Here is an 18,935-nt window from a genome sequence, read left to right on the forward strand (position 1 = left end):
GGTGTTGCCGAAAACCTAAACACACGGGAAAAGCACCCGACAAAGCGGCCGAGCCAGGAGAACCCCGAAGCGAACCTGAAACATCTTCCAGGTGAGCAGGGAAGACGAAAACCGTAGCGGGGGAGAGACCGAGCGACGAGACGTCTGGACGCCGAGACGAGAGTACTTCAAGGGACGCTCGGAAACGACAAAGGCGGCCGTTGGGGCAGCTTCCCGTTCCCGGTTGTGGCCATGAAGGGGGGACAAAGAAGGCGGGCACGTGTGCGTGGACATGTCCACGGATCATACGTCCCCCCCACCCCCCGTGGGGGTGGAGCTGCCACAGCGGAAGCGAAGCCCCCCCTCCCTGATATTTGGTACCCTCTCACCTGCATGTACCATCCACATTGGAATCGCCAATGTCATAAGTCGTATGTACATGCCCAAAAAAAAAACGCCCCCACCACCATCATCATAAGACTCCAATTTTTTCTGATCGCATTGTCTTAATTACCATAACATTCTTAATTGTTCCATGCATGCCATTTTTGACAGATATATATTCACACCCTTTTTCATTCAGGTTGAATGTCTTTATCTTCACTATAATGTTCATGGGAAATTCTGTTTATATTCAAGTGAACATACCACATAAGGGGGGGGGCATAACATTGATAATGACTAAATGTTTGTAAAAATTGTCTTTGGGTGTTTCGTGTGGTGGTTTGATAACAGAATGTCCATGATTCTGACAGCTTTAGGAAAGAACCTGTGACAGAACCCTGTGGCTCTGGCTGGACCATTTTACCATCTATCCAGGTGAGCAAACAGGTTTTGTGAGGGTTGCGAGGGGTCCTTTACTCTTGAGGGTAACGTATAATGAGGTTGGGGTGGGGAACAAGATGACAATATCTGGTGGGCCTGTTGGTGATGCTGAGTTATGTGAGCAACAATGATATCAATGCATGGTGTATGTTTTATTTGTGTAGTATACAGTATATCACATTCTTTGGTGTGAACACAGGATGCACTCTTGGCATAAACTGAAATAAGTAAGCATAGAGACAGGTGGCGGCTGTTGGCAGCAATAATTGAGATAAATCTGGCAGTCTTAGTCTGACTGTGTAAGTGAGCCCTCTAAAGGCCAAACGACAATAAGCATCTTTAAACGAGAATAGGAAATACAGTACGTGGAAGAAGTTGTTAGTCTGAACCTTTTGGAGAGAAGTGTGCAATTGAACAGGTCTTGCAATGCCTTTGGCAAAATTGCAAAGCAACACAATTATTGTCGCAGTCCATACGTGTTATATAATCAGCATCGCTGGAGTGTGCATTGCCTCCTAGATAAACATTTTAGATTAATCGTTAGGGAACACATTCATGTTCATACAAAAACATGTGGGAGGAAAAATATTTGATATACTGGTTTCAACACTTTAGTTCATATGAGGCTGTGCTTTGGTAAGTAGTGATTGATGATCGGATCCCCTGGATTTTAAATGCCATGATTTCAGGATGATTTTATAGCAGTTTAACTTGTACTTTTACCACTTTTTCTGTACTGAACTTGAGTACAGTGTGAGTACTTTTGCCACCTCTGCGGATGAAAAGATCTTCGAAGTACTGTAGCAAGGTCCAAAGTACCGTGATTTACTGTTGCGCATGCGCAGTTGTCCGTTTTGACCTTTTTTTTTCTCGTCGTCTCACACCGGGGATTCCCCAGCGTGACAAAAACAGCTCAGCTCTTCACATGTCGGCTCTTCCCCTTCTCGCCTTGCATTGCTCATATACTCCCCGCCCGGAGGAGCTCGCCCCGCTACCGGATATCTCCGCGACACACAGGCCGCTTCACTCTCGTCTCGCGTCCGCGATGTGCGTCGAAACTTTCTCAGGCGCCAGCACAACACGTCACAAGCTAGTAACCGAAGCCTTTGAGCAACGTCTTTAGGCGTCCAGTGGCATGAAAGGCACCAGCTCTCGCCCTCGGCTCTTTCCACAAACGGCGGTCTCTTCGTCCTCAGAGCTCCGGTCTCCGGCGGCAGCACCCGCCACCAACCATTGAATTGTATCCGGAGATTCGTCGTGGACGAACCGGGGAGACCCACGATGGCCAGCGGCGACTATCGCAAAGATGCTTTTCTGGAGGAGAGTCGTGTGGACTCGGGTATTAACTCTTACTGTTCCTTACTGAAGTCCGAGGAGCGCAGCACCGAGCTCGGCGGGCCGAGGGACAAGTTTCCAGCCGTGGAAGAGCGCTTGGATTCGGCATATGGGTCGTCGTCACTGACGGTGGAGAGCCTGGCAGAAATAGTAGAGGGCATCACTTTCGACAGCAAAGAAACACCAGCGAAAAGCTCTGGACTCTCAGAACAGGAGGAGAACATTATCACATCCATGACGGAAGATGGAGATACGTAAGTGGACGTTTTAAAAAAAGTTTACTGTCGACGCTTACTTGAACCGTTTCACCTTACATTGTTTGTTTTGATGCATTCCATGCAAAACACTGAAATCTTCGAAACACTACATTTATTTGCCAAAGTTTTTATTCCATTAACCGACACCAGTAACTCAAACATACAAATAACAGATGCGAACGAAAACCTTTTTTTTGCTCGTATTTGTCTCATTTTTTACTCAATCGTGTGACATTGTTTTCCAATCACGACAGATGAGATTATGCAAATCATTTCATGCCAGTGCAGGTGTGTGATGGTTCTAACAGTCCAATCAATGCGCTGATCCATGAACCATAGATGGCGCAAATTCATGACGTCCTGTGACGTATAAACAATCATAATTTGACTTGGGTTTATCATTGGTCATATCTCCTTGAGGATCGAATGCAACTTTCTCAAAAAACCCAAGTGTCCTGCTAATATGTTTTTTAGTTACTGGACTTATTTTGAATTGCGAGTGTTTTTTTTTGCTTTTTGTTATGGGCCTAGATTAGCATTGCGAGTGAGCTTCCATGGTTTGCAATCCATCCCCAGACTGACTCCATTCATTAGGCCACACCCCTCAAAGGCACACATTCAGCACACACATACTACATTATGTACTGTACATGTTTTTTTTAAACTTGTTTTTCTTTGTTAAATCCAAACCGACGGTGGTGTAGGACTGAAAAATCGCGTTTCAATCAATCTCACTGGGAAACTGATATGGCTGATTTAACTGTTGTACTACTTTAACATTCACCTCTTATGATGTATCATCTGCCCCTCATTGTAAAATATATCAGCTAAGTGCACCATTTTGCAAGCATGTATGCTGAAAAGAACATTGAGTTTGCCCGCGATGCCGGTATTGTAGGGGGTTTCATATATTTAGTCGACTTGTCATGCACGCAGACAGACGGCGGTGAGGCTCTTGAGTGAGAAAACAGAAGTGAAAGAGAGAGGCCTGGACTTCCCCACGCGGCACAGACAAAGCATGCGCTGTGAGAGCGGCTTGGCTGTTTTTTATCCAAGAAACTTGTTCATCAGGATAGCACAGTGCTGGTTCTGTTTTTTTTTTTTTTGTACGATTATTATCGATAGATGATGTCATTCGGCTTTTCCTACAAGATGTTGGCTTGTTCCAGTGTCATTTTGACACTCTGCACCTTTTTTTTAATTGACCACACTCAGCGTTGTCATCTCACGAAGGCTTCGTGTGCATGTCATCGTTGTTGCCATGTCAACAGTGGGCCTCGATTGACATCGCAGGCTCGGAATTCCACCAGTAAATGAAGTTACAGAATTGTTCGCCGTGCGCCTGACCTCTTTTTGTTTCCGTCTGATGCTTGTCGGTTATGATGCCTCGCGGTTTCACTCACACGCATTGTCAATATTTGCCAGGGGAAGGAGACGCATACAAACGCACTGTAGCTCACATGCAGACTGTAGTTTTCCTCGGTGGGATTATTATTATTATTTTTTTGGTACTTATTCATTCAATGCTGACTCAAACCAGGAAGACATGTCTTAATGCAGACATTTGCTCGCATGGCTGACCCACTCGTCTGCGGTTTTTTAAATGTGATGCATTAGCCATGTAATTGGTGTACTTTGTGGAATGCGTTGGATGTGAGCGCTTGTAAAGAGCAACTATTGCTACTCTAACCGCATTATGCTGTAATATATCACATTATGAGCAAAACTTTGTTGTTGTTTTTTTCAGCATTGGTAGCTTTTTATTAATTTGGCCATGCACCGTTGCTCGATAGAAACGAAAACAAGAGCCCCGTAACTGCAACTTGGCTTTCTGTGTTGTAAAGTTTTAGCTCAGTATTTTTCACAAGTGTGGGAATAAACACTTGTCTTGTCAAGTCTAAATTAAGCTCTCAAGCTTGGTTCCATTTCCTGTCTTTTGTACACAACAACGCAACATTTAATTTGCTACAACTTCCCCTTCAGTGTTTGAGGTTACTGTTTTTTTTTTGTGTGTGCAATTAAATGTTATTTTCCGTCCTTTGTATTTCAAAATGTAAGCTGTTTGTTAAGCGTTTGAATGATTAGTGAGTAAATTAGACAAGTCATTTGTGTCTGCTGTCTGATTTTTCTTTTTCTTTTTTTTTTTTGCTACTTGTGTAGAATCCTGCACCTGGCCATCATCCACGAAGACACATTCATTGCAAAACAGTTGATCCAACTATTCCCAAAAGAAGTCCTGGACATCCAGAACTATTTGTATCAGGTAAATTCTTTTCACGACAATACTCATTATCGACCGTAGAAACTTCCAGTGGGTGGCTGCTGTGTTAGCATGTGGATTGTGGAAGTTGTTTTTCTTTTTTGTTAACTATATACTTCCAGAGAACTATTGTTCCTCTTTTATATACAGTCAGGTCCAGCCTCCCTTTGGGACGTCCCCGTAGGCGCTTCCAGTGTTGGCTCACTTAGTGATTTTCAGTGGAAACTCCCGTGCTCTTCCTCGGCAGAAAAAGAACTGTGGCAAGCTGCGCGGTGAATTGTTACAAGGCTGCGTGATCCGTCTGTTGCCTGTAGTTTAAGGCAAAGTGAAAATGGAGCAAAGTGGCACAAGTTGTCAGTGGAAACCTCAGAAGAGGCGAAGTTCATGCTCAGCAATGACTCACTTGGTCCTCTTCTTTTACCCCAGTCCCCTTTGCTTGCCTAATTTCCTCTTGGTAGTCATTTGAAGACATTCTAACATTTGCACACAGAAACAAAATCAGACTGTGTGTGGGTTTTTTTAAATAACCACCACCCACGCACGTTGCCTAGTTATGCTGTCTTCGCTGCATGATCCTTCATGTTTTTGATATTAGGGGCCCATTGTTTGCACACTTCTCTGCACCATTTCAAGATGAATAACACACAAACTTTTCCTGTAATTCACACGCTGGTCAAATGGCCGCCAGTTTTAATTGAGGAGTACTGTAAACCATGTCCAACGTGTCCTATTGATGACTTGTTTCTGCAGAGTCCTTTGCATCTGGCCACCTACTTGAACCTGACCGACGTCGTCAAGAGTCTCGTGGCCAAAAGCGTCAGCATTGAGCTGCAGGACCGGGACGGAAACACGGCGCTGCACGTGGCCTGCCATCACGGCCTGACCGTGTGTGCCACAGAGTTGACCAGTGAAATGTCTGCCAGCAAGCTTGCCCTGGTCCTGGAAACCCAAAACTGGAAAGGTGAGGTACAAACACTCAACTGCTGCAAGGCCTCACCATTCATGTCTCCCGTATTTTTTTGTTGTTGTTGTTGTTTTTTTACTTAACTGCTGATATAGTGCATGCTGATATAGCACATCCCGTCATTGTGTGCCTTTTTTAAATTATTGTTTTTTTTATTTTGGAAAACCACTAACATGGCGTCTCTCATTCAATATCCACATCTAACCACAAAAATCCACTTGCAGGTCTTGCCTGTCTTCACTTGGCAGCGCTGAGCAGGCAACACCAGATTCTGAAACTGTTGATGGCAAAGGGCGCAGACCTGAATATCAAGGTTAGTGTAATCACTCTCTCGTTTGCATGCTGCGTGTAGATCTTTTTGGGGTTTTGGTGGTTTGGAGAGTCTCAAAAGAAGTATTAGTCACGTATAATGAACAGGTGATAAACTGGGAACAGTTTTTTTTTTCACTCCACTTGACCTGAAACTGATTTAGAAAAAATGAGTTAAAAGAAAGTTGACGAGTTAATGTCTTACGATATATTGGACCCCAGTTTTTTTGTTTTTTATGTGCATACAGCCAACAGAAACCGTTCATTGCTCATTTAAAGGGATGCGACGATGTAGTTAATATTCTACATTCTGTATTTTGGAATGAAAATCAAAGGTTAATTTGGCTGGTCTGAACAGTGCCGCACAACTTGCTGAGGATCACAATTAGATATTGGATTTTATTATTTTTTTATGGAAGGGAGAACAGCGTAGTCTTGAGTTTAGAAGCAACCTCATACCGAGCTATTCTTTCTGCCCTCCCTTCGGTACAGGAGGGAACCAGCGGCAAAACGGCGCTCCATCTCGCTGTGGAGATTCGCGACACCACGTCGGTGAAGCTGCTGCTCAACGGTGGCGCCAACGTGGACGCCGCCATGTTCAACGGCTGCACGCCGCTCCATCTCGCCGTGGGGCGGCAAGACACGGCCATCGCCAATCTCCTCTGCCAGTCCGGCGCCGACACCATGCTGCGCAACGTGGAGGACGAGACTGCGTTGGACCTGGCCGATGGCAACAATGATGTAAGAAGTCCTAACAACAAGGAGCAAACAATGTCTGAAACCACTACGGTGTTGCTCTAGCACTACTTTCTGTCTTTCAGATCTTGGCTCTCTTTCCATTTGATGACATTCAGATTTTGGGGAGGTCAGTGGTTGGCGTGAACTTTTGAGCTACTGTACGGCGCTGCATCGCATGCTCATGAAGATCAATCGGGCTGACTGTTGGCAGCAATCTCTCATGAGCAAAACTGTCTTTGAACTGTACTATTTGTAGTACTTTGTGATTGAATCTGTATTTATATGTTCTATAGGCATCATTTAAACTTCGTCTCTGGGATTAAGGCGCCATTCTGCTTAACCATCTTTGACTTGAACCCTGAAAATAACAATCCGCTTGATACTCTCCTCTTGACGGTCATGTTTGCATCAGGATAGACATTAAAAATTAGTTCAAAGATCTACCTCTTTCTCATCAACACTTTCAATAGCTAGTAATCAAAATTTGAAACGGCTTTTCCCCTGTTTCTAAATTTCACCAGTGCAGAAATTGTTTGGCTGCTTTTTATCAAGCACAGCTTTTTGTTATAAAACTGCATAATTCGTGGAGGTGTAATCTGTGATATCACATTTTTTGGAGTTTTTGCTTTACTGATCGGTGTTACAATAATTGCACTGGCCAGATTAGTTGATGACAATAGTTTCACGCTCATTAATTTTGTAATAAAATGGATTAAAAGATAATTGCATCCTGTCACCTTTGTGATTCTGTGACAACTGACTGTTTTCAAGACTCATCACCCAAGATGCTGCACAATATCGGCTTAAGGAAGGGCTCACCAACTTGAGCTATAATCAGGTCCATAACACCTAAAAGATAAGAAGTCTACACGCCACTCGTCTAAATTTGGGTGTTTATGATATTAAACATGAGACCAGATCGTTTCATTATAAGAGGGTGTGCACACTTGTGCAATCACAACTCGGTTATTTACTTCCCATGAAAAGATTTCATTGTTTTTCAATTAAGTTGTTCAAATTATTGGTCGTATCGGTGGCGAATGTTTTGGAATGATTTATCTTGCCTTTTTGTATCACTGGCATTTGAACATCTCTACGAAGACTTCACTTGCACCGAACAAAACATGACGTCAGCCTAGAGATGCAATGTTGCAATAACTCATCCGCGATGACAGGAGGCGCTGTTTCAACGTAGTTTCATCCTCACCCCCTCAACGTTAAGAAGAAGAGGGCGCATTTCCTGTTGAAGTCAACACATCGGCTTTTCATCCTGAATAGAAGCTAGCAGGCTAAAGGCAGCTCGTCTCGGAGAAAACACATCCTCGGTTATCTGCGTCTTCCCAACGGACCGACTTTATGCTCCGTTTCGGCGTTTGAGTGTGTCGCCGCCGCTGCGCCAGGTGTCGGGTGGAAAATGCCATCTTTTTCACAAAGGTAATGTTGGACCCGCGGAGCAAACGTTGAAATAAGCGAGGACCGGTCACCGAGGCGAAGTTGAGACCAAGTCCCTCTCCGTTGACGATCAAAATAAAATACATTTCTTGGGGTCTTTTAGTAACTCGTTGTGTTCCTCGGTGCCATGTGTGATTTATCCACTGCTGTGATGTTTGCAATGATGTTAAATTTACCGTCACGTCGAATCCACTCTATGAGATGCTTGTCAAGGCAATGTTTTAAAATTTGTTACTGATCTAATTTGGAGAGTAGGTGTTGGTGCTGCAATTTTGCAACAGTGTTGAACGCGCAAGGTTAGACGCCCAGTCTTTCCACACTTGAATCAGAACACGCTTTACCGTAGGTAAAATGAATGTGTTGTCTGTCTTCGTGAGCCAGTCGGTCTTGAGTCTGTTCAAACTTGCTGGCCAACCTGCACACAGCATTCCTGCATGCAATTGACTGCTTGTTCAGGTTGAGGCTCTGCTGCAGTGGGCTCCTGGCAGTCCAAGCCACAGGCCAGTCTCGCACAAAGACGTACTGTGTGAGTCAGACATGGCGACCTCACCCCGAGTGGGATCCGATCCCTCTGCCACGGAGGCAAAGAGGCACACCTTCTACTTTCATTGACTCATCCATGCCATCTAATCTGAGCTGAAAAATACTGAATGGAAATTGTATTTCTATTTCAGACGAAAAGCTCTGTAAAAATCATATTAATTTATAGAGCACCACCATAGCTGCATTCAAAGTGATGTCCATTAGTCATACAATAAAAAAAGAGAGAGTTGACACGTCACAGATGTAACGGCCATTTGAAAATGCAACATATCAGATCAAGAGTTCAAATCTCAATTTTTTTCTGGGGTGTGTGAATTTATTTCTCGTTCCAGTTTAAAGTTCTTTTTTCAACCTTGCACTCACAGCAGTTACCCCGAGGCATGATTTCTTGAAAACAATTTTTTTTTCCTCCTTCCCCTTTACTCGTAAATTATAGAATGTCGGCAAACGCCACTGACGGTGTCACTTGGTAGCTTATATCGTTGGCTGTACTGCCTCTGGGCTCCAACTCATCCGCAACCTATCGATAATGGATTGACGAATAGATCTTGGAGGATCCGCTGTTGGCATTGTTCTTGCTTCTTTTTAATTGAGAATATTGCCTTTTGTGTGATCGCCTCACAGGGTTTGTCCTGCCCTGGTGTTGCTCATCTTCCCATCTGTGGTTACCGCGCAAGAAGAGTTCTCCTTACAGGACGACTGGCGTGATGTGTGGCTGTTTCGCTTCCTGGTCAACGTGCTGGGATACTCAACCATAATTATCCCCGGCTACCTCCTTATCCGCTACTTCAAGCGTACCAATTACTTGGACACGGGTGCGGCTCTATTTCTGGCGTGCTGTGATCCCTTTTTGCTCTGAGACGACACCTTATGCGGTACTTAAATTATTTTTCAGGTAGTGGCGTCTTTTATCCGGTCATCAAGGCCTGCGTATTTGGAACGGAAGCAAAGTCGGGCCTGCTGGACGACGTGTCCGTCTCGTCCAGGAACGAGGGCGATTCGGGCTCGACGCTGGGACAGGCTGGTCGCTTGATCTTTTGTGCTGCTGGACTTCAGGTGAGGATCCTCCCATTATGCACACAAGAATATATATGTACAGGTAATCTTAAAAAACAAGCCGGTTAGGATCCTGGGCTTTTTATGCTTCTATTTGCTTGGATACAGGGAGGACTGTTTAATGTTTGTTTTAAGAGTCCGTTTGGTAACAGCTCTTGCAGTCTTCACTACGACACCTTCACAAACAAGGGTGGCGTGAACATAAATCAGTACGTCATAGATCAGCTGACAACGATATCTTTCGGAGGGCCAGCTTTTGCGATTCGGACATTTGCCTTCCGCGGCATTGCGGCGTCGATACGAATTTGATTCATTCAGTTCCCACCGACCTCGCGCTCATTGTGCTGTTTCGGTGTGCCAGGCGTCATACCTGACATGGGGAGTCCTGCAGGAAAGGGTCATGACCCGATCCTACGGCGCCTCCACTCCAGAGGAGGAGGGCGAGCGCTTCAAGGACTCTCAGTTTCTGGTCTTCATGAACCGGATTTTGGCCCTGACCGTGTCGGGCCTGTGGTGCCTGCTGTTCAAGCAGCCGCGCCACGGCACGCCCATGTACAAGTACTCGTTCGCCTCGCTCTCCAACATCATGAGCAGCTGGTGCCAGTACGAGGCTCTCAAGTACATCAGCTTCCCCACTCAGGTCCTGGCCAAGGCCTCCAAGGTCATTCCCGTCATGCTCATGGGTAAGATGATTTCCCAGAAGAGCTACGAGTACTGGGAGTACCTGACGGCCGCGCTTATTTCCGTGGGCGTCAGCATGTTCCTGCTGTCCAGCACGGCCGGCAAGCACCCGTCCACCGTCACCACCTTCAGCGGCGTGGTCATCCTGGGGGGCTACATCGTCTTCGACAGCTTCACCTCCAACTGGCAGGACAACCTGTTCAAGTACAAGATGTCGTCCGTCCAAATGATGTTCGGGGTCAACCTGTTCTCTTGCCTCTTCACGGTGGGCTCGCTGCTGGAGCAGGGGGCCTTGTTCGACTCGGTGGCGTTCATGGCGCGTCACTCGGAGTTCGCTTTCCACGCCGTGCTGCTATCCGTCTGCTCGGCGTGCGGCCAGCTCTTCATCTTCTACACCATCAACCAGTTTGGCGCCGCTGTCTTCACCATCATCATGACGCTGCGGCAGGCCATCGCCATTCTCCTCTCCTGTTTTCTTTACGGCCACGCCGTCACCCTGGTCGGCGGCTTCGGCGTCGCCGTGGTGTTCCTGGCTCTCTTTTTGCGAGTGTACGCACGTAGTCGGATGAAGTCGGGCCGGCGCCAGGCGCAGCCGATGCCGCAGAAGGTGTAGCGCTCGCGCTAAACTGAGGACTGAAACCACGTTTTCTGTGGTGTTTTTTTTTTATTTTTTTTTACGGCTCACATCTTTTTTTCGTGTCTGTTAGGTACTTAAAGGGATTATTTTTCTTTGTCGTTCTGTGCCTCCAAGCGGTTCATGAGATTCTGTTCCACGGCCTGCCTCTTCCCAGTCACAAGATGTTCTCTCCCTCCCACACCACCTGTGGCTGGTGTGGCCACTGCTAGCTGCTGAGAAAAAAAAAAACGATTCCATAAAAAGTTTAAGAAATTCATCACGTTTCAGGATGAATCTAAAATGCACTGGAACCTTGAGAGGAGAACTTAGTTTGACCCTCTCTAAACTTTTGAGTTCCCACTGTCTAAAAAAAAAGGACTAATTTGTCAGAGTCCAGTCACGGCTCAGCTGTTTTCTGGGTTTGATCATGTGACGTTCACAAACCGAGCCTTGAGCGACGGTGATGTCATTTCCAGTCGACAGCACGGTGGAAAAATCACCGCCCCCTGAGTTGGATGAAAACCAGGTGGATGTTTCATCTGAATTTATATTCCACAAATGTAATATTTATCAGAATGCGATGTTTCGACAAGTGCGGGCGCACAGAACATTGCTGACTTGGCTTCCCCTTAAAATGAAGTCAAAGGAAGTTGACCTGTAAAGGTTAGAAGTCCCATTTCAGGTTCCCCTTGTAATTTTGCCCCCGAAAGGTCACTTTTTGTCACCAGCGTATGCGAGCTTTGTGGACAGAACAGTTAAAAGACTTTATGAAGTTGGCCTTAATTGCGACTGAGTACTGGAACAAGACGATCAATATCATAAAAAACCCATGTTTGTCTGTCACAGTCGCCAGATGTGCTTCCCATGCGGAGAGCAAGCGGCCTTTGTTATACCAGGAAACTGCGCATATACTGTACCTTGAACCCACTACGCGGACACTTAATTGCCATTTCATTCGAGGTCCAAATACACTTTCACAGTCAAGTGCAGAATTGTCTTGCTCTTGTTTCGGAACGTAATATTGTTGCCCCCGAGTGGATGTGTGCGCACTACTTTGTGCCAATTGTGGGCCCTTGACGTGACCAAAAGAGATGCTATGAAGGAGTTCTTTTTGTGCTGCATTGTTTTTAAAGACACTTTTTTTTTAAATTGTCTTCACATCATAGCATCGACTCCAAAGTATGTTCATGTATCTTTAAATTTGTTTCTATCCACCATGTCGGTTGCACTGTGTTCGACCGCTCCATGACTGATGTGCGGGGGACAAACCCCGTTAAACACATTCAAGGGGTAGTTCAGTGTAACTTCTGTTACTTATGGTAAGTGGATTGATTAATAATAAAATACTTATTAATATATCATGGTGTTCCCGTTCCTTTAGTTCAACCTTTGATTCAATTTGCTGAGATCACATCAACTCGTTGAACAGGAAATTTACTGTACTTTTCAACAGGCCAGTTTCTATTCAAAAATATTTTGGGTTGTATCTTACCTTTTGTTGAACAGCATAATTACCTTGGGTATATATTTAGCTGCTGTGGTTGCTTGGAAAGTTGGAGGGGGAAAAAAAGCTGACATTTGACAATGACATAACAGTAACTGTGAAATTGATATCCCAGAAGTGTGATGATTAGGTGTTTTTTCCCCCTTTTTTAGCCATATAATCCCGCCCTTGGCTGACTCACAAACCTCAATGTGTATTATGATTCACCGTGCATCAACCTGAAGGCTGCGTTTTGACTGTCATATGTAGGAACTCACTCGCTGTCCTCTTTTGTCACTCACATCGCTGGAGCAAGGACAGAGTGACCTGCCAGCATGTTGAACATCTCTTCCAGAGTTTCAAGTCAGACATACAGCAGCCGTATGACCGCAAAGGTCACCAAAAGGTACGTCACAGACCACTGGTGAAACACTTGAGTAACCCCCCACATACACACCATATTTGCACTTTGGTGGGTGGAGAGCATTGTCACATGTTTCCACAGGTTGTATAATGTTTGCATAATGCCGTAGGATGAGCTGCTCTGTATTTTACAGTAGTGACTAGATCGCATTTGAGTGACCTTTCCTCACAGTTACTGAATATTCCATGTGGGAATCCCCAAAAATTCTCATCCGCTTGACCCATTCAATAGCAAGGTTCATAATTTTGGCGTCGGCTCAAAATCTGCTTTGTGAAGCATTTGTAGAAGGAAAAAAAAACCCAAGAGGGCATTGGTGTGCTTTCTTGACCAAGTTCCCTCTCTACGTTGACGTTGACTAAAATATGTACATGGACACACACCCTGAGAGGTTGTACACTATTGATAAAATGGAAAACTTATGGGAAAACGAGCGACGTTTTAGCAGATTGTAACATGCCCCATTTCAAATGCCAAGTTGTCCATTAAAAATAATGCTGTATTGAGACACCAAGTCATGTACAGACCAAAACGACTCCAAATCTTGGGGAAGGGTCACCACTTTGCGCCCAGTTTAAATCTCAAAATGTGTCTTTCCTAGTTGCTAATTTAAAAATGAAAATAAAAATCAACATTCAAGTGAAGCAACCTTCAAACACTGCTTTCACTTTTAGTCCAGGTTTCCCCCCTAGTGGCTAGTAGAGGGACAGCACACGTATTGTGATGTCACCGGAACTGAAGAGCCAAAGCCAGACTTGAGTTCAGTATTGCATGTTTATTTTTTGCAAAACAATACTTTAATACAGACAAGCCTGGACTCAGGCAAAGGAATCTTAGTCAGTCCTCTCTCTCCATGCAGCGTGCAGTGTTGCCGATGATCAGAACTTCACCCAAACTTTCACCAGACCCTACAATGGAATGTACCATTCCCATGTTCACTCCCACATTTAAAACTCAGTGCAACAGGGTACTTGATAAAACAAAATGTGCGGTCACCACTAACTTTACAGCAAAAAAACAAAACAAACCCCCCCCCCAAACCGCTTCTCTTTAAAAAGGAGGGTCTTGCAGATAAATGCTCTTCAAGAGCAACACTGGTCCACCAAAACGACATGAATATTTGTTTTAAAGTTACTGCAGTTTAAAGGATGAACAATAGAAATGTGATACCGAGTGAGATAAACGTGGAGCGGGGCGTTTAATCAACTTCTTCCATGCGTGAAGTGTCATCCTCGCCGTCGCCTTCTAGTGGAGGAATTTCGTCTGGGGCGGCTGCGGAAGTGGCCTCCTCGATGGGGACGTCGTCATCGTCAATACCTAAGGGACAAAATGGAGAAATAACAGATTACAATCCTGCTTCACGCACCAGTGGTGAGCCCTCATCAATTAATTGATTATCTAAAAATTGACCAACATCAATGTTAACGTCTGCGTTGGTAAAGTTTTCTTTTGCAATCGAATTATTCAAGTTGAATCAAATTATAGCAGCTTTGATGCAACCCCCACTGTATACCCACACTCTGGGTGTTCTTACCAAGTCCGAGTTTGATCATTCTGTAGATGCGGTTGGAGTGGGTCTGTGGGTCATCCAGGGAGAAGCCAGAGGACAGCAGGGCGGTTTCGAACAGCAGGATGACCAGGTCCTTGACGGCCTTGTCGTTCTTGTCGGCCTCGGCCTTCTGTCGCAGGGTCTCCACGATGGGGTGGTCGGGGTTGATCTCCAGGTGCTTCTTGGCCATCATGTAGCCCATGGTGGAGTTGTCCCTGAGAGCCTGGGCCTTCATGATCCTCTCCATGTTGGCCGTCCAGCCGTACGTGCTGGTCACGATGCAGCAGGGCGATGACACCAGGCGGTTGGAAACGGTCACCTGCGTGGGAGGATAACGGCACATCAGGCATGCAGTTACAAAAGGCAAACCTAGGAGGGTAAGTAGCATGCGACTCAAAAAGTGGTTTTCATATTCACTGACGCAAAACCAAACATTTTCAAACCAGGCAATGTTAAATGACAGTCACCAGTTAGGTTGTCAAAACTCTGCGGGATGGACTCACCAGAGTACAAGTAATGTTCAACTAAGGCACCTGTTGTAACAACACAACTACGGTTGGGGGGGGGGGGGGGGAGTCCAAATGCTTTGGCATTGATGCAAAGTTGTCGCAATTCCGCCTACCTTCTCCACTTTCTTGTCCAGGATCTCCTTCATGAGCTTGCAGAGGTTCTCAAACTTGGCCTTGTCCTCCTCCATCTTTTTCTTCTCATCTTCATCCTCAGGGAGCTCCAGGCCCTCCTTGGTGACGGAGACCAGGCTCTTGCCGTCAAATTCCTTAAGCTGCTGCACACAGTACTCGTCGATGGGCTCTGTCATGTACAGGACCTCGAAGCCGCGCTTGCGAACACGCTCCACAAAAGCCGAGTTGGCCACCTGGTCCTTGCTCTCACCTTGGGGAAAGATTACATTTGAGGGTAAGTTAATAAAAATTAGAGCGATACTTCAGAATAAGAGCTTACGACTATGTTGTGTTGTGTTATTTTGACTTCAAAATGGCGCCGCGTGAGTGGCTGCCTTTCCAGCAGCCCCTATATTTTGTTGTTCTACTTCTTCCTTTCATAACTTTGCTGCTGTGAATTGGGAATTTCTCCATTGAGAGACTAATAAAGGTTTTTCTTATCTTATCTTATAAAGCCAAGCTGAAGGCTGACCGGTGATGTAGTAGATTGACTTCTGGTTGTCCTTCATGCGGGTGAGGTATTCTGTGAGGGAGGTGGTCTCGTCTCCGGACTGGGAGCTGTGGTAGCGGAGCAACTCGGACAGCTTCTTGCGATTTTGGGAATCCTCATGGATGCCCAGCTTGAGACAAATGGGATTTTTTTTGTCAAAAACCTCACACGATTTATACTAATTGGACAAAAGCTTTTGACAAATTACCTTGATGTTCTTAGAGAAGCCTTCATAGAACTTCTTGTAGTTCTCCTTGTCCTCAGCCAGTTCCGCGAAGAGCTCGAGGCACTTCTTCACGATGTTCTTGCGGATGACCTTCAGGATCTTGCTTTGCTGCAGCATTTCTCTGGAGATGTTGAGGGGCAGGTCCTCGGAGTCCACCACGCCACGGACAAAGTCTGGGGGAACCACAAATCGCATACCGTCAGAACATCAGAAACAGAGCGGCCCGGCAGACCCCTGCGACGCTCGGCCGAAGCGTAATCTTACTCAGGTACTCTGGGATGAGCTCTTCGCAGTTGTCCATGATGAAAACTCTCCTGACGTACAGCTTGATGTTGTTCTTCTTTTTCTTGTTCTCAAAGAGGTCAAAGGGTGCACGGCGAGGGATGAAGAGCAAGGCGCGGAACTCAAGCTGGCCCTCCACAGAGAAGTGCTGCAAGGAGGTGACGAGGAACACTTGATCTCCAAATCTCATGCAAGGCAACCTGTGAAATGTAATTGGCCTTGCCCAATTACCTTCACAGCCAGGTGATCCTCCCAGTCATTGGTCAGACTCTTGTAGAACTCTCCGTACTCCTCATTTGTGATGTCGTCTGGGTTTCTGGTCCAGATGGGCTTGGTCTTGTTCAGCTCCTCCTGGTCAATGTACTTCTCCTTGATCTTCTTTTTCTTCTTCTTGTCCTTGTCTTTGGAGTCGTCATCGTCATCCTCGTTGACGTCTTCGATCTTGGGCATGTCCTCGCCGTCCTCTTTGTCTTCCTTGTCCTCGGCCTTCTCCTCCTCTGCCTCGTCGTCGCTGATCTCCTTGTCGCGCTCCTTCTCCACCTATGCGCCACATTAGCCGATGCGGTTTAGAGTGCGGCTTTGCACAATATGCAGCACACGAGCCAGCGATACTTACAAAGAGAGTGATGGGGTAACCAATGAACTGGGAGTGCTTCTTCACAATTTCCTTGACTCTCTTCTCCTCAATGTACTCCGTCTGGTCGTCTTTCAAATGCAGGATGATCTTTGTTCCACGGCCAATTGGCTCTCCTGTGGAGAGTTACGCAACCATGAATGCACCGTGTTTCAACAGGCTGTCAAAAGTAAACAACTGCGGGCTTCAGGTCAGCAGGGTTTGGACAACCTACCACTGTCGACGGCGACTGTGAAGGAGCCACCAGCAGAGGACTCCCAGGCGTATTGCTCATCGTCATTGTGTTTTGTGATGACGACCACTTTTTCAGCGACGAGGTAGGCGGAGTAGAAGCCCACGCCAAACTGACCGATCATGGAGATGTCAGCTCCAGCCTGAAAGAAAAAAATTGAAGTTGCAAAAATTTGAGTATTGATAGACTGCGTCGATACCATACTAAGGCACTGCCGCCCATAGGAACCTCACACTATGATAAACAGTGGAACTAATTTCTCTCAATCACTTTCTAGCGCCTTGATGCTTCGACTGAAAAATTCTCTCACACACACAGCCATTTACCTGCAGGGCCTCCATGAAGGCCTTTGTGCCAGACTTGGCGATGGTTCCCAGGTTGTTGATCAGGTCGGCCTTGGTCATGCCAATGCCGGTGTCGATGATGGTGAGGGTGCGATCAACTTTGTTGGGAATGATGTCAATCTTCAGATCCTTGCCGCTGTCCATCTTGGTTGGGTCAGTCAAGCTTTCATAGCGAATTTTGTCCAAAGCCTGATTGATTAAAACCGCACCATGAATGAAACCAAAACTGACTAAACTCTGACCTCTCAAGACCTGTGAGACTTACATCAGAGGCATTAGAGATCAACTCCCTGAGGAAGATCTCCTTGTTGGAGTAGAAGGTGTTGATAATCAGGGACATCAATTGAGCAATCTCTGCCTGGAAGGCAAAGGTCTCAATCTCTTGCATTTCTTCAGGCATCTGCACAATAAAGATGGAGTGTTAAACTGAATTCAGTTTATTTGCAGCAATACACAGGTGTAGCCATTTTGACCAATACCCAAAACAAACACTTTCGGTTTTAGGAAAGACAGCAAGCTTTTTTTTTTTCCTACAACAACTTAATGTGTCCCGGAAATGCGTTTAAAAGAAAAAAAAAGCGAGTAAACCGTGCAAACTAAAGACAGTCGCCCTCGTGCTGCTCCAGATGGCGGAAGTCGCCCTCTACCAACATGGCGCCCAAACACTCAGACAATGGCTGCGGAAAGCACGTGCTTACGGAGAATAACGACCAACGTAACATTTTATTCATAGAAATCATACAACGTGGGCCCAAATTTTTGGTCACACATTATACTTAAACATGAGCGGGCATATTTAACCAGAAGCAACACAATGGATCACAAGAGTGTGGCCGACACATAAGACACGTTTTTTAAAAAATTACCGCGATAGCATCCATATGTTCGTTAAATTCAATACAGCATGACTTGAAAGACTGATTGTTGTCACAAACAATCTGTTGACGGTGTAACAAAAAATATATACAAAAAAAGACAAAAAGTATAATCATGATTAAGAATTTAACGCTTAATTCCATTACGACCATGTCTGAAATAAACGGAGCGAACATTAGCTAAATATCGACGATCACCACCCCACCTGTTTTTATGTAACCAATACTCGACCCAACGCCTTGATCTGCAGTGCTGCATCCTTAACACGATCCGACAATGGGTCAAAAACGCTCAACAAACCTTACGTGACAGCATGCTGCGCATGTGTGATAGATTTTAAGACATAAATAAGACTTAGCAGACAAATTGATGCTCAGGGTACCGTCGTGACTCAGGGGACTCGCATCACATTGGTACGAAAAACATCGCATAACCAAGAAATAATGATGCTTCACCAACAACGACCGAGCGAGGGAAGGGTGCCCACCAACCAACCTTGTCTGTTGCGTTGGAATTTCTTGAATAAAATGCAAACAAGTAAAAGTCCCCCTCCGCTCTTTGACTGGAGGAAAAAGGAAAAAGGGACTTGCTTTCAATAGACCAGAATCTTTATACACGCAAGTTTCGACTGGGTGCAAGTCATATCCATCCGCGGTGCACTGTGTACCAATGAATCCGTACTGGCTTCCTTCCACAGTACAGT

The 18,935-nt window shown here is 45.6% G+C and overlaps 3 protein-coding genes across 5 annotated transcripts; 2 read left to right on the forward strand and 1 right to left on the reverse strand.

Annotated features, from left to right (window-relative positions):
- The first annotated feature begins 214 nt into the window (after positions 1 to 214).
- nfkbie (nuclear factor of kappa light polypeptide gene enhancer in B-cells inhibitor, epsilon) lies at positions 215 to 7,403 on the forward strand. 2 transcript variants are annotated; one of them, XM_086100652.1, is made up of 8 exons: positions 215 to 356; positions 735 to 798; positions 2,173 to 2,393; positions 4,557 to 4,659; positions 5,407 to 5,617; positions 5,845 to 5,933; positions 6,422 to 6,670; positions 6,751 to 7,403. In XM_086100652.1, the coding sequence occupies exons 1-8, from the start codon at positions 232 to 234 to the stop codon at positions 6,817 to 6,819; spliced, it is 1,131 nt and encodes a 376-aa protein (XP_085956778.1). In that variant the 5' UTR covers positions 215 to 231; the 3' UTR covers positions 6,820 to 7,403. The 2 variants fall into 2 exon arrangements, with proteins under 2 accessions (XP_085956778.1, XP_085956780.1); XM_086100654.1 differs by lacking the exons at positions 215 to 356; positions 735 to 798 and having other exon boundaries at positions 997 to 2,393.
- Positions 7,404 to 7,915: 512 nt separating this feature from the next.
- Positions 7,916 to 12,373, forward strand: slc35b2 (solute carrier family 35 member B2). The gene is made up of 4 exons (XM_086100913.1): positions 7,916 to 8,101; positions 9,287 to 9,477; positions 9,558 to 9,718; positions 10,080 to 12,373. The coding sequence occupies exons 1-4, from the start codon at positions 8,082 to 8,084 to the stop codon at positions 11,010 to 11,012; spliced, it is 1,305 nt and encodes a 434-aa protein (XP_085957039.1). The 5' UTR covers positions 7,916 to 8,081; the 3' UTR covers positions 11,013 to 12,373.
- A 1,301-nt stretch (positions 12,374 to 13,674) lies between these two features.
- On the reverse strand, positions 13,675 to 18,892 carry hsp90ab1 (heat shock protein 90, alpha (cytosolic), class B member 1). Of its 2 annotated transcripts, XM_086100912.1 has the most exons (13): positions 18,728 to 18,892; positions 17,622 to 17,756; positions 17,339 to 17,545; positions 16,995 to 17,154; positions 16,763 to 16,896; positions 16,378 to 16,686; positions 16,129 to 16,294; positions 15,847 to 16,037; positions 15,621 to 15,768; positions 15,091 to 15,359; positions 14,454 to 14,787; positions 14,090 to 14,236; positions 13,675 to 13,827 (listed from the first exon to the last, which is right to left on the reverse strand). In XM_086100912.1, exons 2-12 carry the CDS (start codon positions 17,754 to 17,756, stop codon positions 14,118 to 14,120), a joined length of 2,172 nt encoding a protein of 723 aa, XP_085957038.1. In that variant the 5' UTR covers positions 18,728 to 18,892; the 3' UTR covers positions 13,675 to 13,827; positions 14,090 to 14,117. The 2 variants fall into 2 exon arrangements, with proteins under 2 accessions (XP_085957038.1, XP_085957037.1); XM_086100911.1 differs by having other exon boundaries at positions 13,675 to 14,236.
- Between the last annotated feature and the right edge of the window lie 43 nt (positions 18,893 to 18,935).

The sequence above is a fragment of the Hippocampus guttulatus genome, chromosome 20 (genome assembly GCF_054856545.1).
Source record: "Hippocampus guttulatus isolate MCC_2025c chromosome 20, RoL_Hgut_1.0, whole genome shotgun sequence".
In the NCBI taxonomy this organism is placed as follows: domain Eukaryota; kingdom Metazoa; phylum Chordata; class Actinopteri; order Syngnathiformes; family Syngnathidae; genus Hippocampus; species Hippocampus guttulatus.